The sequence below is a fragment of the Balaenoptera ricei genome, chromosome 16 (genome assembly GCF_028023285.1).
Source record: "Balaenoptera ricei isolate mBalRic1 chromosome 16, mBalRic1.hap2, whole genome shotgun sequence".
In the NCBI taxonomy this organism is placed as follows: domain Eukaryota; kingdom Metazoa; phylum Chordata; class Mammalia; order Artiodactyla; family Balaenopteridae; genus Balaenoptera; species Balaenoptera ricei.
The window spans coordinates 114,997,530-115,024,988 of record NC_082654.1 but is presented as its reverse complement, the minus strand read 5'-3'; the positions used below and the strand labels follow the sequence as shown (position 1 = coordinate 115,024,988).

Sequence of the window (27,459 nt, the reverse complement as noted above, 5' to 3'; positions counted from 1 at the left end):
GGGGTCTCCTCCTCGCTGGCACTCACCCTGAGCCTGCCCTGGGCTCTGGTGCTGGTGGGGGGCTCCCGCCCCTCCCGCAGGGAGACGGAGCAGGGGGCGCCATGGACCGGCTCCTGTCCGATCTCCTGTGTGGAGCCCTGTGAACACAGCGCCCGGCAGCCAGGCAGAAAGCTCAGAGCCCTGTCTGCCGCCTGCGCTGCTCCTCAGCCCCACCAGCCATCTCCACTCCAGACACACGCACACCACTCTCTGCACAGACCTCCAACAAAGAGGGAAAAAAGATGACAGCCTGAGGGCCTTGGATCCGCATTGGCACAGATAAGAGGCACCTCAGGGATCCTCTCTCACCCTTGTGCTTGAGTGTGAGCATGACAGGACCACCAGCTGACCAAGTTCCCATCCACCCGTTCCTGCCCAGAGGGGAAACCTCCCCTCAAGTCCCCCTTCTCCCCACGTGGAGATGCGGGGACGTGAGGCTGCCCAGGGAGGGCTCCCAGACGTGGCCGGGCCTGGACTGGCCTGCTCTAGGCCACCTTGTGTTCCTTAGGTGACCTCCTGGTAAAGGACCAGAGTCGTCCAGGTTAAGTATTGAACCGTCTAATGCATCTGAGAAACCTCCCACTCAGGGGTTTCCTGAAGCAGAAGCCCTGGGAAGTCAGGACACAGCAGGAGAACATCCGTCTCTACGAAGCATCTCCAGCCAAGTGAGCGGGCTGTGGGGCTGTGGCTAGAACGTGTGTGCCTGGCTCGCGGGGCTCCGAGTTCTGTTGGGGTCTGTTGCCAAGGAGGTGACTTCACTTCCTGGGGGCCCCTTACTTGAATCCCCTCCTCAGACAACACCTCTACACACAGCCCTCTGGGCTGCTGACGGCTCACCCCTCCTCCACGCAACCCCATATCTCACACAGTCACACCTCACAGTCCTCTCCACCGCTCCCAGGGAGGGTCTGTGCGCAGCTTTGAGGAGACAGACCTGGGTTCCAGACTCAATTCCCCATTTTACCTGTTCTCATTCTGGATAAGTCACTGTGTCTCTCAAGGCCTGTCTCCCCACCTGCAGAGTAGGAATTATTCTAGCATGTATTTCTAGGGATGTCCTCAGGCATAGTTGGGTTAAGATCTAAAAAATGTGGGAGTCGTGTCACATGTAGGTCCTGCATCCAACCTCTTTTTCCTTTCTTGCATTACCTCCCCCATGTCTGTTCGTCTTCTGATCCCATTCTGTAGCCCTTATTTAATGTCACTGGGCACATGTATGTGTTTGTCACTGTTTGTGTGTGTGTATGATGCCAGTGTTTACTCTGGGAGGCCAGAAGAAAACCGCCCCCATAGGGAGGGATGGGCAAGAGCTTCCTAAGATCTTAGGGTTTCTAATTTCCAAGGCAAATCTGATGAGAAGTGTTCCAGCCTTGACCCAGGAGGTTAGGACACAGTGACACAAGGCTATACGGGTAGCAGGAGCTGGGATGACAGACTCACGCGGTCTGGCTGCACTGTCCACACTCGTAACCACTGTGCTGGCCGCAGTGAGACCGCTGCCTTCACGGGGCTCATAGCCTGACAAGCTCGGCTTCTCTGGCTGGACTCACAGTGGCCCAGGGACAGACTGGCAGATGAAGGGCTACCATTAGCACACAGACATGACAGTCTCATCTGCTTCTGCCTTTATGTTCCTGTCCTTAAATGCCTCTCCTCAATACTGAGGCTGGCTGGAACATTTTATACAGGCCCAACCCCAGTATAAACAGAGTCAACTTTACCAGGAACAAGATGATGTTTAATCAGCTGGGGTAAGAGTACCCTCATCCTCACTTGAAATCCCCTCGTAAGCAGCTTCTCCCTGTGACTTCATTGGAAAGTAGATCAGAGTTGATCTAACCTCAGAAGTGTCTAGCTTTTCATTGGTCCCAAACTACCTTCTGGACCTCTCTTCCCATCCCTCCCCCAACGTCCATGTAGCTCCATTTCCCCACCTGCTCAAACCAGAACCTTGGGACTCTGTCTGCTCCCTCTTTCCTCCTCACCCCCACATGCAATCAATTCAACCCCTTCCCTGGATCCCAACTTCAAAATGCATTTCTCCCCTCTCTGCATCTCCCTTCCCTCTTAGTCCAGGCCACCACTGACACTGTCCCTGATTCGTGCTCTTTGCTTCTGCTTCTCACTCCCTCTGATCCAAGAGAGGGATGTTTGAAAGACAGATCTTCTCCTGTCGCTCTGCTAACAAGCAGGAAATCAGCAGCACTTTGTGGAAAAGCCCCAGTCCTTAGCCAGACCTCAAGCCCTTCGTCCTGCCAGCAGCCCACCTGGCCTGCTCCTCAGTCCAGCCACACTGGCCTCTGTTCTTCCAAAGGTGTCCCCTCCCCAGCCTTCAAAAGCCCCAGGCTTGGATACCATTGAGCTCTTTACGTGGATGCCTCCTCCTTCAGGTTTTGCTGTAGGGTTGCTCTGCCCGGGGCCCTCCGTTCCTCCCTCAGGGCTCTTTCCATGGTCCTGGGAGTTGTCATTATGGCCTGCTGGGCCCCAGTACTTGCCAGAGGAAATGGCAGGAGCCTGGGACCCTAGGCAACCTCAGGTGGCCAGCCCTGGGACTGCTTCAGCCACGGGTGGGCAGGTGAGCCCAGCGGGCTCTGTCGCCACCTGGCGACCCGGGGAGAAAAGGCCTCGCAGTGCTCTCTGAGCCTTGCCACCTGCTTGGCTTCCCAGGTGGAATTTAGTTAGAGAAGGAGAAAGCAAGCCAGAGCCGGGGGCGGGGCTTCCAGATCCTGACCCGCCCCTCGCAGGCCCCGCCCCTTTCAGTTTCTTAGGTTGGTGTCTAAAGACCAGTGGTCAGGGACACCTGGGTGCAAATGCTGTTCCCCTATGTGCTGGTACAAGTCACCTTTTTTCTTTTATTAAACGTGCTAGGGACTATTCTAGGCCCGGGAATACTGCAGTGAAGAAAACCTACAAAAAGCCTGCCGGCTTGGAGTTTACAGTCTATTGTGGGGAGACCGATCGTCAACATGTTTACGTCCCTTGGATCTGGACCCTCCCATCTCTCTCCAGCTACTACCCCATCTCTCCTTCTCCTCAAAGCAAACACTGTCAGATGCTTGTCTAGACTCCCCTCCCACTGCTCTGATGGAAATATCTGTCTGGGAGAAGAGCATTCTGGGTGGAGCAAACAGCAAGTGCACAGGTGTGTTCAAGGGATTCAAATAGGCCAGGGCGCTGGGATGGGTGGGGAGGGCAGAGTGGGATGAGGCCTGGGAGGAAACCGTAGTGGGAGGTGTGCTTTTCCTCCAAGGGAGGGGAAGGCGGGAGGGCTCCTGGCCTGGGAGTGGCAGGATGGACACCCAATAACTGAATCTTTTTGGCTGCTGCAGCTGAGAAAAGACGGCAGGGGACAAGAGAGGAGTCACGGGACCAGTTAGGGGCTATTGTGATATCAGGAGACCAGGGCGCTGGTGGTGAGAAGAGGCTGGATTCTGGTTCTAAGTTGAAGCTAGAGCAGATAGGATTTACTGTTTGATTGGATGTGGGGCTTGAGGGAAACTCACAAGTTTCTGACCATCAGAAAGGCTGGAATTGTCAGGTTGGGGAAGGCTGTTGGAGAAGCACGTTTGGGGAGGGGGAGATGAGGAGCTCACCTTTGGACATGTCCAGTTAGAGCTGAATAGATGATCTCTAGTGGTGTTGCTGGTTAGATGCTGCGTATAAAAGAGACAAGAATTCACAGGAGGTCTAGGCTGGAAATCAAGGTTGGGGAGTCATGGAGAGATGGCATTTAAAGCCTTGGAACTAGATGAGACCATCCAGAGAGTGAAGGTGAAAAGAGCAGAACATGTGGGTGTGTTGGGGTTGAGGTAGGGAGTAGACCGAGCCAGAGAAGCTAGGAGGTAAGAGGAAAACCTGGAAGTGGGAGGGCGGGAAAGCCAAGTGAAGGGAGTGTTTCATGGAGAAGGGGATGATCAGCTGTACCAAATGCTGATGGGACAAGATGAGGACTTGGGGGGGGGGGGTCCCTGGATTCAGCACCATGGAGGCCACCAGTGACCTTGACCGAGCAGCTGGGTGAATGGTGGGGGTGAAGCCTGATTGGAGTGGGTTCTAGAGAGAACTGGAGGAGCAGTGGAGGGGAGTTTAGACGAGCCTCTGACAGTGTTTTAAAGGGAAGGAGAGATGGGGTAGCAGCTGGAGGGAGGAGGGAGGTGACCAGGCCTAATAGAGAGGTGAACATACTGATCCAGGACAGGGGAGAGTGGCTGGAGCGATGTCCTAAGGTGGAGAGCTTGACTTTGCAGGAGCCAGAGCACCTCATGTACAGAAACAAGAGAACAGACTGTGTGCACAGATGCAGCTGGAGGGAGGGCTGCTTGTCAAAGTCCTCTCTCTCTCTTTTTGTTTTTTTAACTTGTGAAATATATTTTTACCGAAAAGCACCTAAAATACATATATACTACTTTATGAATGATGTAGGTACCTGTGTGACCATCACCTGGGGAAAAAAAAAAAGACATTATTAACACCGTAAAAAAATCTTCCCAGTGCTCCTCTCCAATCGGAATCTTTTCCTTCTGCCCTAGATGTACCCACCATTCTGCCTTTGCTGTTGCTATTTTTAAAATAATTTTGCCATCTAAATGTACTTTTGACCCATCTTGGCTGTTATTTAACTTAATTTTTTTTAAGTTAATTTTTATTTTTGCCAGCTTTCTTGAGGTATAATTGATGAATAAAATGTAAGATATTTAAAGTGTACAGTGTGGGGACTTCCCTGGTGATGCAGTGATTAAGAATCTGCCTGCCAATGCAGGGGACACAGGTTCGAGCCCTGGTCTGGTAAGATCCCACATGCCACAGAGCAACTAAGCCCGTGAGCCACAACTACTGAGCCCGTGTGCCACAACTACTGAGCCCGTGTGCCACAACCACTGAAGCCCGCCCACCTAGAGCCTGTGCTCCGCAACAACAGAAGCAACCGCGATGAGAAGCCCGCGCACCGCAACAAAGAGTAGCCCCCGCTCGCCGCAACTAGAGAAAGCCCGCGTGCAGCAACAAAGACCCAATGCAGCCAAAAATAAATAAATAAAATTTAAAAAAATAAAGTGTACAGTGTGATATTTGATATGAGTATACATAGTGAAATAATTCTCCTCATTTTAATTAATATATCCATTACCTCACATATTTACCTTTTTTTTCTTTGGGTAAGAACATATAAGTTCTACCTTCTTGGCAAACCTTTAATTATATAATGTAGTGCTACCACCTATAGTCACCATGTTATACATTAGATCCTGAGACCTTATTCATCTTATAACTGAATGTTTGTACCCTTTTACCAACTTCTCCCTATTTCTACTACCCAAGCCTCTGGAAACCACTGTTCAAATCTTTCGTCTGTTTTTTTTTTTTTTTAATTGGGTTGCTATTTTAGTTCTTTATTGCTGCATAAAAAACACCCTAAAACTTAGTGGCTTAATATCAACAATAATGTACTTTGCTCATGAATCTTCAATATGAGCAGGGCTTGGCCTCAGCTGGGATGATTCAAGGCTGGGGTTTGGACTTTCTGGAGAAGGGCTTCCTCACAGCATGGCGGTCTCAGTGTTGTTAGACTTCTGACATAGCAGCTGGTTTCCCCCAGTGCAAGCACTGCAAGACATCCGGGTGGGAGCTGCGAGGCTTCTTCTGATCTAGTCTTGCACGTCCCAGATGTGTTCTATTTATCAAGCAAGTCACTAAGGCCAGCCTGATTCAAGGGAGGGGAAATTAGATGCCACCTTTCAACGTGAGGAATAGCAAGGAATTTTTTTTTAATTAATTAATTTATTAATTAATTTCTTTATGGCTGTGTTGTGTCTTCGTTTCTGTGCGAGGGCTTTCTCTAGTTGTGGCAAGCGGGGGCCACTCTTCATCGCGGTGCGCGGGCCTCTCACTGTCGCGGCCTCTCTTGTCGCGGAGCACAGGCTCCAGACGCGCAGGCTCAGTAATTGTGGCTCACGGGCCCAGTTGCTCGGCGGTATGTGGGATCTTCCCAGACCAGGGCTCGAACCCGTGTCCGCTGCATTGGCAGGCGGATTCTCAACCACTGTGCCACCAGGGAAGCCCGCAAGGAATTTTTATCTCCTGCAGTTGCATAGTTTCTTCTTACTGATTTACAGAAATTCTTCATACATTCTGTATTTGCTCAGTGTTGTTATATGTTTTGGAATGATCTCTTCCATCATGGCTTTCTTTTCACTTTCATTATGTCTTGTCCTCCTTTGTGGCTAATGCTTTTTGAATCTTGTTTAAGAAGTTTTTCTCTCCTTCAGGATCATGAAAATATTCTCTTAAAAACTTTCCAACTTTTACCTTCTAAAAGCTTTCTAACTTTGACTTTTTAATTTAGGTCTTTAATCCACCTGTAATTTACTTTAGTATGTGGTGAAGTAGAAGTCTTTTTTCCATGTAGATATTTAAGCACCACTTATTAAGAAGAATGTCATTTTCCCACTGCCCTGCTGTGCCACTTCTGCTAGATAGCAACTGTTTGTGTATGTAAATGTCTTTTCTAGTAGTCTGAATGCTTCCTTGATATCTACTTTGGCAAGATGTTTCAAGCTCATCTTGTACATTGCCTGCCCAAGACTAGAATCAGCTATTTCTTCCGGAAGGCTTGGTTTCCTTTATTAAAGACTACAGTTGGGATGTTAGGAATCCTCCTTGCTACTGACTTGATCATTGTCTCTAGTTCTTTTCTGTGGGAAGAGCTAGAAATTACATATATAGTAAAATACTCTGGGAGTTTATATTGATACATCCAACTAATACAGAGAACTGTGTACTTTTTACTCAACTTCTTCTGTTACATCTATATCTCCTTTCCTACAGACTGGCAATTCTGGTTCTCTAATTGAATTCGAATATCTAATTAGTCACTTGTTTTATCTCAACTTATGCACGCAGATTCAGAATAACAATATCCATAATACCACATAGGCGATGGAAATTGGAGAAGATACAAATAAATGGAAAGATATTCCATCCTTATGGATTGGAAGAATTAATATTGTTAATACCTCCATACTACCCAAAGGAATCTACAGGAGTCAGTACAATTCCTATCAAAATTCCAATGCATTTTTCATAGAAAAAAGGAACAACAATCCTCAAATTTGTATAGAAACAAAAAAGACCCTGAATAGCCTAAGCAATCTTGAGAAAGAAGAACAAAGCTGTAGGCATCACACTCCCTACTTTCAAATTCTATTACAAAGCTGTAGTAATCAAAGCAGTATGGTATTGGCATAAAAACAGACACATAGATCAGTGCAACAGAATAGCGAGCCCGGAAATAAACCCACACATTTATGGTCAAGTAATTTACAACAAACAAGCCAAGAATATACAACAGGGGAAAGGATAGTCTCTGCAATCAATGCTGCTGGGAAAAGTGGACAGCTGCATGCAAAAGAATCAAACTGGACCATTATCTTACATCGTACACAAAAATGAATTGAAAATGGGTTAGAGTCTTGAATAGAAGACTTGAAACCATAAAACTCTTAGAAAAAAAATAGGTAGTAAGTTCCTTAACATCAGTCTTGGCAATGATTTTTTGGATCTGACACCAAAAGCAAAAGAAATGAAAGCAGGGACTTCCCTGGTGGCACAGTGGATAAGTCTCTGCATTCCCAATGCAGGGGGTCCGGGTTCGATCCCTGGTTAGGGAACTAGATCCCACATGCATGCCGCAACTGAGAGTTCACATGCCACAACTAACTAAGGAGCCCGCCTGCCGCAACCAAATAAATGAATATTTTAAATATAAATAAATAAAAATTTTTTAAAATTTAAAAAAAGAAATGAAAGCAAACATTAACAAGTGGGATTACATCAAACTAAAAAGCTTCTGCACAGCAAAGGAAACAGCAAAGGGGGAAGGGACGATAATAAGCATTTCTTTTAAAAAGACGAAAATAAAACCCACTTCAAAGTATTATAAAAAATTAATAAACAGAAACCTCAAAGGGAGTTGGAAAACCAGAAGGGGGAGCTCTCAAGTCCTGTGAGGACAGCAGAGCCCAACAGGAAGAAGAAAAACTCTTGGCAAGGACTCAGCCCATGAAAAGCCATGGACTCTGTTTACTAGAGCCCTCTCAAATCCCACTCCCCCATCCCCGCAGTCCCCTGTAAAAGTGTTCTTCCCTTGCTGTCTGGGGACTTGCATGAGGCTTGCCAGGATGCAGACCCCAAATAAACCCATCTTTGCTGGAGAAGTAACTAGTAATCTATTTGTGTTAGGTCCATAGTATATATCTAGAGAGAAATATTTTTCTTCACTTGCAGTCTTAAAATTAGGATTATATGTGCAGATATAGTTAATACATGCTTAACTCATAGTCCAAAACACAGTATTATTTTGAGTTATGACAGCAGCAATGTTCATTGTTGAAGAAAGTTCTAGTGCATGTAAAAAACAGAGAAGTCAATGCAAATAAAGGTCTGTTTCAGCATTATCCCTTCCATGTACTCCACCCTTTTATACAATAAAAAAGCTGTTGCTGTATTATAGACCTCGGATTAAAAAGAAAGCCAACCACATTCTTTGTTTATTTATAGTTTTATTTCCTTATTTCACTATTAAACTTAGGGAATAATATCACCACAAAGTTGCAGGCATCATTTTATAGTACAGACAATTGAATTATTTTTAGAAGAAGGAATAAAAATGGCATATGACATACCTAAAATGACTACTGAGGAAGTGCTGGACACTAGGAAATAAAAACAAGTAAAATTCAGTGCCTTTGATAAAGATGGGGACACTATTTTAGATGCAGCTATGATACATGCCTTTTGCTTACAAAGCAAATATATAGCCATCTCTTTGGACAGTGGTTTCTACACCCTCATAAATTAGAAGGATGTGAGCATCACTGAACATTTCATAGATACTTCCCAGAAAGCTTTCTGTCAAGAAAAATCAATGTGCTGATTCACCAACTTGAAGCCTATTTTAATTATTATTCCTCGAACCTGCACCAAACTTAGAGACAGTTTCCATGTGTTTGAAAAAGGAGGGGGGGCATTCCTGAAAATGTTGCCTTGCCATAGCTCTAAGCACAAGCCCCAAAGAAATTTCTCTGGAGTGTTGTACGTAGGAGGCTGAAAATATCCACGTGTTACATGAGGAATGAACAGAGGATATGAAGAGAGGGCTTTGTTTAATGCTTGCAGAACAGTATGGATTCTCTCCTAACCTTCATGCCAAGCAAAACTACATGCAAGGATATTTTAAGCCAAACTACAGAACTTCACCTGTACAAACAGAAGACTTATATGTATAGACTCTCCAGGCTCTCTCAATATTTCCCTTACTAGGATCAAGTAGAGTTGACCAACCTGGTAAAACGTTTCCAAATTCTAGGGATAGAGTTGATTTTCTTTCGTTCCTGTCCTCTTAATTATATTTACTACTTCAAACCTATTAAAATATTTCTCCTTGTTGCTTAGTAATATTTTATTAGGAAACCATCATATCAATGAACCATTTTCCCCTTAATTTACTTTCCCAGCTCAATGCCCTCTGGCTACAGTCGAAGTGTGGGGCATTAACGTGCACATAATTCTGATAAATATTTGCTATACTAATTATAAGGAGTTTATTAAACATTCAACAGCATTTATTGAATGTCTACTGTTTGACAGATAATATGCCAGCCACAGGGTGAGGAAGACCTGCTTTCTATCATCAAGGAAATCACAGAATCCAGGATAAAAATAGTTTGGGGTTTGGTATGTAAATTGCAGAATGAATAAGTATTTTGGACTTCAAGAAAGAACAAAAATAAAGCTTTATATTCTGAGGATACTCTTTTAAGCTTAAGATAAGATTATTTGGGTGAGGGAAGTGTTATTAATACTTCTTTGCAACTGAGAGTATGGCCTCCTTTTCCATTTCCCGTTCGTATAGAATGCCTTGTGCAACTCAGATCAGAGCCGCCCTGGATCTGGGAGATTATATGGGGAGTTCCCAGCCCAGGCCAAGAACTGTAGGGTCTGAACTCTGTGCTGAGTCTTCCTGGTTCTACCAGAGTGACCACAGTCCTAACACTGTGCTAAAGTGCTTGGGTGTCCGCTTCCACATGTCCGAGTGCGCCGTCTATCTCTGTGTGTGAAGCTGTGAATGTAATGTGTGTCCAGTTAACAAGACTAACCCTTGCCCATCTTGGAGCCTGGTGACAAAATATTATGCAGTTCCAAACGTATGTTGAACACAGTCACTTTGGGAACTTGGTTTTCTTTATTCATCTTTATTATCTCAACACGAGCCTCCTTTCTCAGGCAGTGACACGAAAGCCAGAAAAAGAAAACAGAATATTCCTAGCTCTCAAGAGCCCTGGGCTTCTGTCCCTGGAGCCAACCTCTTAGGGCTGGAATATTTATTCTCACAGCATGAGTCCCGGTAGAGGCAGAATTCCTACAAAACAGAGGCATGAAAACACCAGGAGAGACAGCATAACCTAGGTCCGTAAAGACAAGTAGTAAAATTGACCTGCATCCTAGTATGGGGTGGTGTTTTCACTGCTGTGCCAAGTTTGTCACGCATGACATATGAGGAAAAATACAGTTTTAGAGGAGGTGGTACAAGTAGGGCTGTCAGGTTGAAGAAAGGACCAGCGTTTTGGGTGCTGTATTCTATACAGTTTCAGTCAATTTTGAGAAATACCACTGAGAAACCAAACACCCCCTACCCAGCAGCTCTACTTGTAAGGTTGTCAGGCCTTAGGTGATCATCCTGGAATAAAGCGGTATTTGAAATAAAATTCCAGGTTTACCAACAAACTGTGAGAGTTCCTTAGAGTTCATTGTATTGAAATATAAGTAAATAACTCTGAGGGATACATAAAACCAGAATTTTTCAAGTGTTCTTCAGTTAGAGCGTTTACATTCATCATGGTAGTTATTTACCTAACGCCCTGACTCTATTTCACCTGTTTGCTATTAGAAGGCAAATTAAGATGCTTTCATGTTGTTAATGAGTAAGAGCGTAGGGAGACAACCCAGTGAGTTTAAGGGTAAATGACACGCATGGCAGAGGACATGTAATTACCTGGTGACAGAACTGGGCCAAAAGCTCAGGGCTCCTCATGCTAAGTTAGAGCTTCTTTGTGATACCTTCACTTGTCCTCTGAAGCTGCTGGGATGTACTGTCCAGTTTCTCAGCCATATGTCCCCATCTGGGAATCGTCTCTACTCGGATAAGTATGGGGCACCCAGAATGATCCGGAGGCTCTGCCTCTGTCTCGTGTTGCCTCCATCAGGCTTCTCTACTGTGCCTGAGCCGTGGCATCCTTTTCCTTCCTGAGATTGACCTGAGGCAGCTAACTCTGCATCAGAGCTGTGCCCTCCCCCTTCTCACAAGTGATGCACAAAGGGCTCTCCTCCTTCTCCAGAGCAATGAACTTGCCCATCTGCACACAAGGGGGTTGACAGAGAAAGCTGCTATGCCTTCTAGATCTTTAGCCCCTGCAGCTTCTTATGCTTATGCTTTCTTGTTTTTTTTTTTTTTTTTCTGTGAGAGTCTAGAACTATTATATGTGAAAGAGTAAATAGAAATGGAACTTATCTGGAGACTCAAGGCTAGATTTGAAGTCAAGGATGATTCAGGGTAATACGGTGAACTAGCAGAAAGACTACAGGTAGGTGATGGATAAAAGAGAGCAGAGCCAAGGGGAATACGGGACCAGAAAGCTCACTTCTCTTATCCATCTGGTAGACCCTGGAGAATAGAGAATGGGAGAACAGGGTCGTGTGTGTGTGTGTGTGTGTGTGTGTGTGTGTGTGTGTGTGTGTGTTGGGGGGTGCTTTCTTCACATGTAGTTTATTTAGGTTTGATTATTTTACTCTCAATTAAAGTGGATAATCATGAAAGCTCTGCAAACCTCATTCATATGGATTGAAAACAATTTGATTCCCATCTGGGGGGATGATCTTATGTAAATGCTGAATACCTTTTCTAGTGACAAAGTCCTTTGAGAAATGCATGTGCAGCTATGTCTGGTTTTAAACACTTCACTACATCTTTGATTATACTTCTAAATTTTCCAAACTCAAAAGAATCTGTTTTTCTTATTTTCTTTTTCTGAAAATGACCTAAGAGTTGGACATACATTTCTATAAACAGAGTCAGTAGACAGTATTTAAAAGCAGTTTTCATTCATGAGAGATTTAAAAATAATTCGATAATTAAACCAGTAACAGAAGAGCTGACGTCTTGGACGTCTTTCTTTTCTTCCATTCTCAGCATCATAAAAGGACAAGGATGAGGAGATAATCATGTTTAAGTAGAGTTGTTATTAACCTTCACAGTTCTGCTAAAGCTTACGTTTCTCCATTTCTTAAATTTAATTCTATTTTTTTTTTAAATACAGGAAACAGTCTTTTGAGAGGGAGGCAAGATAGGAGATTCAAAGAGAATGGGAATTACTGATGTACAGGGAGACTTGAATCAGCATTCACAAATTTATTATTGCCAGGCCAACGTGAGTAATAAAATATAGATGCACTTGCTCACTAGACATTTCACAGGTTAATAACATAACATTCTGTAGTTTGCTATACATGTTAGAAAATAGTCTCTGTTTTTTCTTATTCTTTGGTCGAATGTGGGCCAAAAAATTAATTCTTTCAATTATGCCGATTTGCCTTTTTTTGCCCTTGTCATGTGATTTCAAATACACTGGTGGAGGGTTGCTTTGACCGGTTCCCATCAGGTTTAACTAGAACGGTATTAAACCATTATGTTGAAGTTAAAGTTGATATTACCTAGAAAGAGTTAGGTACCTCCTGGCACCAACAGGATGACTTTTCCCTCTTCTTAGCCACAGGAAAGCTCGATATACCCTACCCATTGCTCAAGTGGACCTTAAAGAATCACTTTCAAGGGACACCACCTGCTGAAGACTGAAGAGTAATATTTATCAACATTAAATAGAACTCGGTGAAATATGCATAAATACATCTCCATATAAACATAACACAAAATTAAATAGTTCAGAAACACAGACACCACTGAGTACACTTCCACTGTTGTCAAAATCTGCTGTAAACACCAGCTCACACTGAACACAAAAGCAGCTTCTACCCTGGCTCCGGGTTCACACCACGGAGACCCTGTACAGAGGGAAGATTTCTCCTCAGCCCCCCACCTCCCACCCCTCCCACTACCCACACAGCCCACAAAAGGAAAAAAAAGAACCCTAACACCTACAGCAGCAACACAGACGACGGCTACAGCAGCAGCCCTCCCCTCCCCCAAACAGAACAGTTAGCGTTTGGGCCAATTCAGAAGAGAATACAAAATCACTTTTTAGAAATGTACTAAGGAAATCAACTTGAAGCAATACTTTTCAAAGTGTAATACTTTCTTTAGAGGACTTATGACTTCATGAACCCCACCCATTCCTGGGTAAAGGTTGCACAATGAACACCAGAAAGCACTGACCCCAGCTAAGTGACAAAAGGTGTAAGCCCTTTTTCATTTAAAGATGTCAAGTAGCAAGAAATCGAATCCCGTGTTCTTCTTTGCCCCTCAGAAGGTCTCTTCTGCTTTGCCCCATGTAATGCTGTGTATGACATTCAAACGTGACACTATTATTGAGTTTCAAGCAGGTAAGATAGCAAAGGTTTTGTTGGCAAACATTCAGATTTGGACCATTAAATTCAAACCTGTGGATGCAGTTCATTCTTAGAGCTCAGAGGGGCCCCCATTTGATTTAGCTCTGTTGAGGGTGTCCACAAAGGTAACAGCTCACTCAGAGTCCGGTCGAACCTTGGTGCTCATCTGACTCACCAGGCTGACCGCTCGACACAGACCAGCCCGGAGGGCCTGGCTATTCTCTGCTGCATAGTCTCCGGGAAAACAGCCCTGGTTTCCAAAACACTACCCGGGGTTTAAGTTCACCTTTACGTTGTGTTAGGATCCTAGAGAAACGTCAGTCACCAAAGTACTGAAAGAATATATTGCCGGAACAATTTGCCAGTTCAGTGATTCCCATTATATTATATACACTATGTGTGTGTGTGTGGAATTCACACACACACACACACACACACACACACACACACATATATATATATACATATATACTTATGTATCTTTTATTTGTACGAAACTTGAACTGCACAAAACAGTACTTTGCAAGAATCAAGAATCAAGTCCACAAATAGAGTTCAACGACACACCAGTGAGAAGACGGGGAGCTCTACTGGGACGAGAAGGTGAGGCTTTGCAACGTACGAAAGAATTTCAGAACCACGGATTCACTAGCCTGACGTGTTCCACGTGGGATCTGGATCGACACTTTGGGGATCCTTGGAAAGAACAGGGCAACTGGGCCGGCTAGGTACGCTCACCGAGATTCCAGAGCTAATGGGAATGAAAAGGCCCAGGCAGACCAATTTGGGTATATAATTGCTATGAAACAATTATTTCTTTCTCTTTAAGAAAAAACAAAGTCTATTTCAGAATAAATTTCTTTATATTCAGTGATACGCTTATTTATTTATTTTTGGCTGAAGTGGTATTTGACTTTTGATATTAAAATGGATTTATTCAATGGATCGGTAAACAGGCAGCTCCTTTCACATCTGGGTGATAAAGACATTTTTTTATCAGCGCCAGAAATCACCCCCACCCTCGCCTCACTCCCTCCTAAGGTCTGTGGGTTGATGTGTGCGTTTGGTGACTGCTATTGACAACACACCTCATTCTACAAGGCCTGCTCGGGCACCCGCTTGTGGAAAATGACCGACTGTCTTTGCTGGTACTGCTGCTTGCGCCTCTTCCTTTTGTCACACTGGCACAACAGCAGCATCTTGAAAGTGGTTCTGAATGTTTTGTTGCACAGGGCATAGCACACGGGGTTCACGGTGCTGTTGATGTAGCACAGCCAATAGCCCAGATTCCAATAGGTTTTGGGGATGCAGCTGTCACAAAAGGTATTCACCAGAACCATAATATTGTAGGGGGTCCAGGTGATGATGAAGGCAAGCAAGATGGCGCTGAGGGTCTGGGCCGCCTTTTTCTCCTTGATGAGGGACATCCGTTTCCGCTTAGTGATCTGGCTTCTGGTCTTCAGAGCAAACCTCTTGGCCAGAGTAGCTTCCTTAAAGGACAGAGGCAGGGTGGCCGTGGTCTTGCCCACTGAGGAGTTGACATCAGAGGCCTTGGCTGTGTCCACGGCTGACTCTAACTGGATGGGAAGCTTGGAGAAGCTTTTCTGAAAACTGCCTCCGTCGTCCATGCTCTTTTGGGCCTGCAGTTTGCTGGCTTTCGTCTCTAAGTCCACTGCCCCCAGCTCCTCCTCCGGCACCTGCAGGTTGTCTGACGAGGGTAATTTGGTGGAGCTGAGGATCGTGCTGTGACCTGGAAGCTTGAGCACGATGGAGTAGATGGCTCTTGTCTCCGAGCCAATGTCCTCCTCATCGGAGGAAGCGGAATTTTCCAGGGAGGCGGCAGCGTCGTTGTTATTCCAGCTGTCACTGCTGCTGTGGTCTTGGTCCATCTGTTCGGCGCTGGGCTTCCAGCTCTTGGTTGTGAACCAGAAGTGGCAGCGTCCGTACTTCCTCCTGGCTGAGCGTTTCATGCTTTGCTGTTGAAGCTCATAGCTGCTGCAGCTTCGAGAACTACCTGTGGGATGGACAAAGTTCTCTGCCTCTGCCTCTGTCCCAGAGGCCTGCAGCCCAGCAAGCTCTTTGGTACGTTTTTCAGTTTCCTTATAGATCCTCCAGTATAAAATAGTCATAATGGTGACAGGCATATAAAAGGCAGCGATTGCCGTGCCGAAGGTGATGGTGGGCTCACTGAGGAACTGGATGAAACACTCCCCTGGAGGCACAGTTCTCTTCCCGACAAAGTATTGCCAGAACAAGATGGCAGGAGCCCAAAGGATGAAGGAGATGACCCAAGCCAGACCTATCATCACACCAGCTCGCTTTGTTGTTCGTTTGGCTCGGTACGTGAGCGGCCTCGTGATGGAAAAGTACCTGTCAAAGCTAATGACCAGAAGATTCATGACGGAGGCATTGCTAGCCACGTAGTCAATGGAAAGCCAGAGGTCACAGGCCAAGTTCCCTAAAGCCCATCGGTTCATGATGATGTAGGTAGTAAACAGATTCATTGAAATGACCCCAATAATCAGGTCAGCACAGGCCAGACTTAAGAGGAAGTAGTTGTTGACGGTCTTCAGTTGCTTGTTGACCTTGAACGCCACTATCACCAGGATGTTGCCGATGATGGTCACCAAGGCCAGGACGCCCGTTAAGAATGCAATGAAGACCACTTGCCAGATGGTATGACCTCCCAGAGGGTCACTGGTGGTGCCATTTGGAGAGGAGAAATTCCCAGCTGCCCGAGAAATGTTGTAGCTGCCAAAATGAGTAACCGTTCCTGGGGGCAGCCCTGCATCGGAAGGGCCGTGAATCCAGGAAGAGCTGATGTTCGGAAACAAAGGTGAGGTTGTATTGTTATTGTGCAAGGTCATGGTGACTCTCTGACATAGTCTGGGGAGAAAAGAGAAAAGATGGAGTCAGGACCATTTCTGCCTTCACTGGATTTGTTCTTTGCATTGCATCCTTTAAAAGTAGCACTCCTCCTATTATTGGATAATAGGACCTATATTATAGGCGAACCTGGGAGAGTCCAGCACATCAGTTCATCCCCTTATTTTAAAGCTGAGGAGTTGTCAACTTTATTTCGATAAAAATAGATAAATTAAATAAAGGTGAGGAGCACAGGGCAGGCAGAGATCGATTTGTTCAAGGTAGGTAGCACGATTAGCTGGTGACACGCACTGAATATTGTGCTTTTTCTCCACATTTTCCACCTTTCTAAATACAGACCACATATACTTCCACATGACGTTGTTATCAAACAAAATCTTCCTTCCTTCTCTTTCTTTGAAAAGTAGGGGAAAAATAGTAGACGCATATATGATACTCATCCAGCATAGCTTTATCATCACACTACATGAGAAATTGATCTTATTCATTTGCATTTTATCCACCTGGGCATTTACCTAACCCAGGCTTCAAACATAAGCAACTTTAAGGCAATTCCAGCCATGTAAGCCTCACTGGAATAAGCAACAGCAACCTGGAGCAAGGGGGGAAATACGCATAAATCACTTTACATTATATTATCTCTTTAACACACAGTTAGAAAAAGTAATGTATTGGTTCCTTGTAATGGCTGGGGACAGTATACGAGGCAGCTATCTTTTGCTTGATAATATGCAGAACCTTGACCAGACTGTTCTGAACTGACCGAACCAGTTTTGAATATTTCTAGTATTTAGATATGTTATTTCTAGCTATGAAAAAGCATGTTAGCACCACACACATTTGCATATAAATAGTTGCAAAACTGCGATTAGTTCTTTTTTCAATTTAATTTTTAATTTTATATAGCAGTATAGTTGATTTACAGTGTTGTGTTAGTTTCAGGTATACAGCAAAGTGATTCAGTTGCACATATGCATATATCCATTCTTTTTCAGATTCTTTTCCCATAGAGGTTATTACAGAGTATTGAGCAGAGTTCCCTGTGCTCTACAGTAGGTCCTTACTAGTTGTCTATTTTATACATAGTAGTGTGTATATGTCAGTCCCAGTCTCCTAACTTATCCCCCATCCCGCTCCCCCCCACCTTTCCCCTTTGGTAACCATAAGTTTGTTTTCGAAGTCTGTGAGTCTGTATCTGTTTTGTAAGTAAGTTCATTTACATCACGTTTTTTCTTTGGCAATTAGTTCTTTCAAACACGTGTTACCAAAATAAATAAATAACCAAGAATTGTTACAATGAATGCATCTCTAGTAAGACCCTCTATGCTGTCACGGAAAGCCTTGGCTGAGACCAGCTCCAACCTCTCAGAACCTCCAGATTTTTACTTCCAGGACGCAACTGACTCAGGGATTCTCACACCACCAACCTCTGTGGACTTTACTCAGTAAATCATTCCTCAACGAGTGTCATTCTAAGAATTCAACGTTGGAGAATCACAGCAAAAGCTATTGAGGACACTTCTGCTGTGTTTTGGCTCTTGGTTAAAATGTTCAACTGTAAATTCTTATAGTGCAAATCTGTGTACCCATGCACATGGTTAAGAGTCCTAAATCAGGCCTTTAGTTATTGCAGGTCAGGGTATCTCTCAAAGGAGTGTAGTCAGATTCACACACTGCCTTTTGGAAAGAGCTTAGGGTGTAGCAGGAAGATTTTGGAGTCCCAAAGGCATAGGTTCAAATCTTAGTTCAACCACTTCCTGAGGGTGAGATCTTGGGTATTATTTAAACTCTTTGAGTCCCAGTTTCCTCATTGAAAAATGGGAATGAAACATTCTGTATAATGGAATAAATTCAACCTAGAATTCAATAGTAAGTGGTGAAAGAAACTTTGTCTTTCATCAAAATGTTTTAATGCATGTAAAGTACTTAGACCAGAGTCTGCAGGTAGTACATGCTACGTAAGTGTAGTGTCTGCTGTTTTATTATTATTATTTTTTTGCTGAACAGTGAACTCACTTTGCTTTGGTGGCCAAGATGCTCAGAGGTCAATTTAGCACAATTATAAATGACAGAAGAGAATATTTATTAGACACTTCCTACGTGGTACACATTTTGTAAACCATCATATGCACTGTCTCATTTAATCTTTAAAATAACATCATTTTAACAGGAAATCGAGACCCAGAGAGTTAAGTAATTTGTCCAAAGATTCAAGCTAACAAGTGACGGTAAAGGGGCAGAGATTCACAACCAGATAATCTGAGCCTACTGCCTCCTTGTTTAACTGTGGTATTACTCTGTCTCACCACCAAGTCAGCCATACAACTAGTCCCTCCTAACTGGTTATAACTCATTATACACCTCTTTAAAGTATAATTGAAGAATATTGGAAAGTGTGTATATGCAGTATATATGTACCGTGTGTGTGTACATACATTCATGGTTGGACATATGAAAGCACACACACTTTTACATATATAAAATACACTTACGTATATTCACTTCAGCACTATTTGCAACAGTAGAATATTGGAAATAGTCTAAATATTATAATGTATTATTCTGTTACAGAGAAGAATAGTTTAAGAACTGTATAAACCCTCAGAATGGGAGAAAATATTTGCAAATGAAGCAACTGACAAAGGATTAATCTCCAAGATTTACAAGCAGCTCATGCAGCTCAATAACAAAAAAACAAACAACCCAATCCAAAAATGGGCAGAAGACCTAAATAGACATTTCTCCAAAGAAGATATACAGATGGCCAACAGACACATGAAAGAATGCTCAACATCATTAATCGTTAGAGAAATGCAAATCAAAACTACAATGAGGTATCATCTCACACCAGTCAGAATGGCCATCATCAAAAAATCTAGAAACAATAAATGCTGGAGAGGGTGTGGAGGAAAGGGAACACTCTTGCACTGTTGATGGGAATGTAAATTGATACAGCCACTATAGAGAACAGTATGGAGGTTCCTTAAAAAACTAAAAATAGAACTACCATACGACCCAGCAATCCCACTACTGGGCATATACCCTGAGAAAACCATAATTCAAAAAGAGTCATGTACCACAATGTTCACTGCAGCTCTATTTACAATAGCCAGGACATGGAAGCAACCTAAGTGTCCATCATCGGATGAATGGATAAAGAAGATGTGGCACATATATACAATGGAATATTACTCAGCCATAAAAAGAAATGAAATGGAGGTATTTGTAATGAGGTGGATGGAGTTAGAGTCTGTCATACAGAGTGAAGTAAGTCAGAAAGAGAAAAACAAATACAGTATGCTAACACATATATATGGAATCTAAGGAAAAAAAAAAAAAAAGGTCATGAAGAACCTAGTGGCAGGATGGGAATAAAGACACAGACCTACTAAAGAATGGACTTGAGGATATGGGGAGGGGGAGGGGTGAGATGTGACAGGGTGAGAGAGTGTCATGGACATATATACACTACCAAATGTAAAATAGATAGCTAGTGGGAAGCAGCCGCATAGCACAGGGAGATCAGCTCGGTGCTTTGTGACCACCTAGAGGGGTAGGATAGGGAGGGTGGGAGGGAGGGAGATGCAAGAGGGAAGAGATATGGGAACATATGTATATGTATAACTGATTCACTTTGTTATAAAGCAGAAACTAACACACCATTGTAAAGCAATTATACTTCAATAAAGATGTTTAAAAAAAAAAAAAAAAGAACTGTATAATTCATCACTATTTTCCCATAGATGAAATCTACATTGCACTAATTTCCAATTATAGGTAATTGATGCATTTTTTTCTTCTTTACTCCTTTTTCTTTCTCTGGGTTTTATTAGGTGTTGTCAGCTCATCTATATTTCCAGCTCCCTCTCAGTGAGGGGATGTCCATATCTGGGAAGTGCTACATGCTGTTTGGGGTACTCACATTTATGGTTTCTTCCAAGATACATGTATGGAAAGTCTATCTGCTGTCTCCTCTCCACCCAGATCCCAGTTCACCTTAGTTCTAAAGGTGTTTGCCTTGGAATCCCCACCATCACACCTGCAACTACACATATGAATGAGATCAGCCTTGTCTTTAATGAGACATCTCTGCTCAATGTGCCGTCTCTGAGGTTAGTAACCACTTTTCTACTAGGAGGTCTAGGATCCCTCTCCAATGTCCTCTACTACATATGTTCAGATAAGGACTACTTTTTTCTTTTTTGCATTTTCACCCTTATTCATGCATTTCTCTTTTTCCTGCACCATCCCTTGCTAAGTTTTTATATACAGACAGTCTCCAGCTTAATGATGTTTAGACTTGATTTTTCAACTTTACGATGATACAAAAGTGACATGCATTCCAGTGGAAACCATACTTTGAATTTTGATCTCTTCTCCAGGTGAGTGATACAAGTTACAATAGTTTCTCTTGATGCTGGGCAGTGGCAGAGAGCCGCAGCTCTCAATCAGCCACACGATCACGAGGGTGAACAACTGATACACTTACATCCATTCTGTACCCAGACCACCATTCTGGTTTTCACTTTCAGTACAGTATTCAATAAGTAACATGAGCTATTCAACACTTCGTTATAAAATAGGCTTTGTGTGAGATGTTTTTACCCAACTGTAGGCTAATGTGAGTGTCCTGAGCATGTTTAAGGCAGGGTAAGCTCAGCTATGATGTTCGGTAGGTTTAGGTGTATTACATGTATTTTCAACTTACAACATTTTCAACTTACAATGGGTTTATCAGGAGCAACCCTATCATAAGTCAAGGAAGGTTTGTGCTCTCTGAACAGCTTTTGTCTTCCCACCACCTTTCACTCCAAAGCTTCCTGGACACAGCAGCTAAGTCTCCTTGTCCACTGCTTGGGTTGGGTTAGGGCCCATTGTACGTTCCTCGCTTCCTCCTACTCCCTCCCCACCCCAGTCACTGGTGTGCTCTGAATCTCACGTAACCTTCTCTAGCACCTTTTAAGACACTTAAAATACTTTCTAGGTCTCTGCTTTCATGTCATATGGAATCGATCACGTTCTATAGACCTATTTTTATCACTTATGCCATGCTGATTTTATTATAAATAAATACAATGGCTAATAATCCCACAGCTTTATATTTGTGCTGATAATACATCAGTCTTCTTTCATCTTTCTTTTTTTTTCTTTTTATCAATGCCATGCAGTGGATGGCTGTTATTTGTCTTTCCTTCAGCCATTCTTTTGGAAATGGCCTGTCATCCACAGTATGTATTTCTGGCTGGGCATCAATCACATGGTCTGACTCCTCTGCCTCAGTAATGGGCCTGAAGGACATGCAAAGAGGAGCAGTAAGAGTAAATATGGGGAATTGACATGGATGTTGGAAAGAGAGAGGGTAATTCTCTGTTCCTTGGGATTCCTGGGTGCTGGTGACTCTATTTACACCCACATGGAAAAATCTGTGAAGCAAGCAAACACAGAGGAGAGATATGGGGGAAGGAGAGAGATGGGAGGGAATGTGGGGGAATAGAGACAGTATGATCATCATGGCCTCTCAAACCTGGATCTAGCCATTCCTGAAGTCAACTCTGCCTCTTTCAACTTGCCAGTTATGTAAGCCAACCATTTCCTTTGCTGCCTGGGCTACCTGAGAAAGGTTACTGTCATCTGCACCTGAAAGGGTCCTTATTAACATAACTGCCATCAGCTACATCAGCACTTCTCACTGAACCACTACTAGCTTTAGGTCATTCAGATTGGTGCCACTGAATTCAGTAAGTCAAGACTCTGCCTTCCAAGGACTTACACCTTAGATGAGATACAGGACATGGATAACATAATTTTAAAAAGCACGTAGTTTTTAAGGAAAGTCACATTGCTCACTGCAAATAACACATTATGTTTGTACAATTAATATCAATTTATTTTGCTCAGTTGACCAATAATAGTGAAGAATATAAGTAGGAATTTTGGAAATAAGCCGGAGATCAATTCTCTCTTTCAGTTCATTTCTGTGACTCATGAGGGCAATACACGTTATACAATATTCCAGTCCAATTATGCTTTGTTGGAATACAGAATATAAAAGAAACCAGAATTGAGGAAAGACACCTACACTTAGGACCAGCTTTCTATAATGGGTTGATTAAATACCTCTCCTGGTGTTTCTGGTGTCTAGGGGTATCTTGACTCATCATCAGAAAACCTGTGAACCACAAATTGTTAGGTGATCTTTGACCTGAAATCTTTGGTATACTTACCAGTAGCCATTGTTCTTTTTATAATTCAACATTAATTCACTATCTAATATCACTTAAAAGTTTCAGATACTGTGTGCATTAGCACTATGCCTGAAAAAACAATGTACATACTTTAATTAAAAAATAATGCTGTTGGAAAAATGGCACTGATAGACTTGCTTGATGCAGGGTTGCTACAAACTTTCAATTTGTTAAAAATGCAATTATCTGTGAAGAGCAGTAAAGCTAAGTGCAATAAAACAGGATATATCTTTACTGGCCTAAATAGAGACTAATGTAACCAGAAATAAATCCATGTATATACGGTCAATTGGTCTTTAAATACTCTAGTAGAGACAGAGCTTTGAGATAAGGTCTTCTGAGCTGCAAACACATTGATCTTTGAGCATTAAGGGATGGTGCAGTGGCCTAAACATTAGGCAAATAAGAAAGATCTCCCTCCCCCAACCTTCACTCAGGTCCCTGTACCTGAGACATTTTCCATCACCTTTTCTCTGGGCTCCATGCCACTGTGCCATATTCATCTCATAAAAAGGATCCTCCCATTCTGGAGGCTTGACAATTGATGTCTTGTTAGTACACAGTGTGACATCAGAAGAACCTGATCAGAAGTTCATAAGGACTTCAACACAGAATATCTAAAAGTTCTTATTAGACATGATAGTCACCCAACGCCTTTCTTCCTGTACAGCTATCCTTTCATAAGTAATATGTGACTTCCTAAGAATCAGGGGTTCTAGTTGAGACTGAGATGAAACAACGATAAACCTGGACTAAATGTATTCTGTTTAAGGTGCTTTTTCCGAGAAAGGGATGTCACGTCTATGCTCCATGCTCTTTTCCGCATCCTGACTCAACAGCCTATATGCTGTGCAGCTAGTATATTTTGAGTCAAGGGAGGTCATGGTTAGTGCTCATTGAATTGACTTATATTGGTGAGGAGAGCTAAGGGAAACATTGCTTTTTAATGCTCAGGAAGAAACAGGTGGTGGGAACAGAGAGGTCTGTAAGCCTGCTGACCTTAGTACTTTGTAAGTGGTCCCAGGCAGGAATGCAGCCCGCATGAGGGCAAACGGGGTTATCACACAGGAGCAGAAGGGGGCGGGGGGTGGCTCTAGATCCGCTCTGGGATTTACAGCAGGTTCCTGCCCAGGGTGGGAGCTGGGGGCTGTGGGGTCCCTGAGACATTCAGGGCGTTGCTACTGAAGTGATGCAGGCCCAGCCCCCAGGCAAGGAGCTCAAAACTGAACATGATCCTGCCGGTGGGCGAGACGAGCACCTTCTAGAACCCTCCTGGATTCTGCGAGGAGGGTCATCCTTCCATGTGGGTTAGTTACAACTCTGTACATATAGAATGGTTCTTGATTTCATCTCTGAGTATATATAGATTTCCAGACCGTTTTCACTTCATTCCATCTAGGAGCACAAACAGAATTGATTCACTTAGTTTTTCAAAATGTAAGTCAGGAGCCAATTAGTGGGCCAGCAGGAGAATAAAAAAGAAAAGGAAATAAACAGAATTGAATGGGACATAGCAGAACACGAACCACATGATGATAACAGTACTGTTTCATAAAAGTTCTGATTAGCGCATGTGCACACACACACCCACACATTCAATATATAGTCATGATGTAAAGTGTATTTTGTACTGTGGGTCACATTCAACAATGTTTAAAAACCACTGCAGTTGATAGTTTGACATCTTTTTAAAATTTAAAAGGAGAAAGTGAAGGAGAAAATATGAAAGAACAATTTGAGAGTACTAAGTTTAGAGGAAAGCGAAGGACACTCATCAGAAATTAACTCCCTTCCCCCTAGTTATGGAATAAAATTTTTCTGGGATTATACATCTGTAAAATATATAGATAACTTTTTTTTAAAATGTTTAAATATCTGATATGAAAATACATGTGAAAGTTCTTAGAGAGTCCTAAAAGGCCAATATAAATCTGAAGCCTTTGTCTAAATGAATTCTACCTCTATTATTATTATTTTAATCATGAAGGCTCAGGGAAAAAAAGGAAAAATATCTTGCAATTCACAATCATGCTTTTTTCTAAGACCAATTATTTAGTGCTTCTTCCATATTCGAAATCTGGTATGCATCATGTTGCAGGGCTTGTTTCGGGTCTCTCTTGGACTGCCTTCTTTGCTAAGAGTGTCTCTGTTTTCTGTCATAATTCATCACAGTATGCAAGCTAAAATGACTTACCCCGAAACTAGCTTGGTCGGGCACAGGAAATGCCACCGCCGACCACTAGGTGGCAGAGCTGACTCGGAGAACAATCTCTCCAGCAGGCGCCAAAGCGCCGCCTGTTTCCCCAGGCTGGTGATGGGGAAACTTCAGCTTAGTTCAGTCATGCAGTCCGTGAAGGATATCAAACAGGGTCAACACACGCTCGGCAATCAAACATGTCTTTAAAGGGCATCCAACCTTTTCAGACGCGCACAGTCAGAATCAAACTTTGTGAACTCAGCTCGTGTTATTCATTTCAAGCTGCAGGGAGGACAGATGTGCCCTAATATGGTGCAGTCACTCCTGGTGCAAAACAGAACATCCCAGAAGCCAAAACTGGAACAGAATTCCATTTAAAAAGGACAAAGCTTGTTTTCAAAAAGTGGATGCATCGTGCTGCCTCCCTTGGTTGCCGCCTTTCATATGTTTTATTCAGTTTGACAACAAAAATGAAGGCTGCTTGGAAAAGCACTTGCATCAGCACTGCCCAGGCATAGAAGTTGCTACTGAAATAACATGGTTTTTACCTTAAAAACAAAAGCCTAAATGGGACTAATGATTATCTGCCTCAGCACTCTCAAGCCTTTGTTATTAGAATTTCTAGAGAAATGACAAGAAATGAAAAACAGAGGTGAAGCAGTTCTTTTTAAATATCTGGGGGCTTCCCTGGTGGCGCAGTGGTTAAGAATCCGCCTGCCAATGCAGGGGACACGGGTTCGAGCCCTGGTCCGGGAAGACCCCACATGCCACGGAGCAACTAAGCACGGGTGCTACAACTACTGAGCTTGTGCTCTAGAGCCTGCGAGCCACAGCTACTGAGCCCACGTGCCACAACTACTGAGCCCACACGCCTAGAGCCCGTGCTCCGCAACAAGAGAAGCCACCGCAATGAGAAGCCCACGCACCGCAACAAAGAGTAGCCCCCGCTCGCTGCAACTAGAGAAAGCCCGCCGTAGCAACGAAGACCCAACACAGCCAAAAATAAAAATAAATAAATTTAAAAATAATAAATAAATATCTGTAAGCCCACTTTGCCCACAGGAGTCCATGCACTCCCCCTGCAGTCCTTTTCTGAGGGAAAAAGAGGGACAGAGTGCAGCTGGATTCTGTTCCACTGCAAACCCTTATGACCTAAGGTACGTTCAGTATGGTTTCAACATTCTGCAAATTCATTGTTATTTATTAATATTTTGAAAACCGTGCTTTTGTAATGTTATTAGAGCTAACATAATTGTAGAAATAATTCTGATTGGAAATCTTTTTAGTGAAAACAATCATATGGGCTAAATATTTCTTACATCTCCATTTACATACTGAAAGGACACCTGGGAAGAAAGTTCTTCTGGCTTGATTTTGACTTCTTGTGATTGCTTTAAGTTAGAGTAGCTATGATTTTTTTCAAGGTCCATATTTATCAGAGTATTTATTTTTGTATCTGGACATAGTCCATACATGTGATTTCCTTTTAAACTTCAGCCTACATGCGTCCTGCCCAATTCGCACATGTACAGAAGACTGTTTGCAAAGAAAGTAGCAGTAAGCGGGAGACACGTAGAAAACAGTGTAACAAGCCCTGCCACGATGCATTAGGGTCAGAAACATACTGATTCTGCCACATGGGCACATTATCTGAGTCCTCTGATCCTGCTTCCTCATCTATAAAATGAGGATTATCATATTTCAGGATTGGATAGAATGTGTAGAAAACAGTCAGTATAGTCTGACGGGTCCATGGCAGTTTCTCAAAAATGGTGACTAATTGAATAATTTTCTATGACTGTTTGATTTTATAGATTGGCGCTTTTCAAGGCTAACAAGAGCTGACATTTGTTGAGTATAAAACACTTGTTGTGTTGAGGTCTCAACCCAGGGTGACTCTGTCTCCATTTGGCAATGTCTGCGGACATTTCTTGTCACAATCTGGGGAGAACGTGCTACTGGCATACGGTGTGTAGAGGCCAGGGATGCTGATAAACATCCTACATGCACCAGACATGCCCCTACAATAGAGAATTATCCAGCCCAAGAGGTCAACAGTGCTGAAGTTGAGAAACTCTACTATAAAGAAAGAGAGTAGAGATTCAGAAAATGTTGCAACATTCCATTTGCCAGGAGAATCTGGAAAATGTCCTGGCACTCACATACCTGGCATACTCTAAGTCTCTTCCAGAATCAGCTCACATTTAATTTCTCTGGAAGTCGCACTCTCCCCCACTCCCCCTGAGGATGAATCTCACGTTCATTTATTTGGCTCTTCAATCATTATTTCAGACAGTCAATGTGTCTGAGTGCTTACTGCAGGCCTTATGTGGAAGACAGAGTTCTTGCTGTCTAGGAACCACCTGGAGACACCATCAACTAAACAACATCACTGCAATAGAAGGAGAAAGGCGAGGCTATTTTGTGAGTTTGAGGAATATAACTCCAGGCTGCCATGCAGTAAAAGGAGAACACAGC

General features: G+C 43.3%; 1 protein-coding gene across 2 annotated transcripts in view; it reads right to left on the bottom strand.

Annotated features, from left to right (window-relative positions):
• Positions 1–14,122: 14,122 nt before the first annotated feature.
• CHRM3 (cholinergic receptor muscarinic 3) overlaps positions 14,123–27,459 on the bottom strand; it is a 514,336-nt gene continuing 500,999 nt past the window's right edge. For both annotated transcript variants that reach the window (XM_059900319.1, XM_059900320.1), the window contains exon 5: positions 14,123–16,539. In XM_059900319.1, the coding sequence (XP_059756302.1) occupies positions 14,748–16,520 (1,773 nt within the window). In that variant the 5' untranslated portion in view covers positions 16,521–16,539 and the 3' untranslated portion in view covers positions 14,123–14,747. The remainder of the gene's footprint in view (positions 16,540–27,459) is intronic.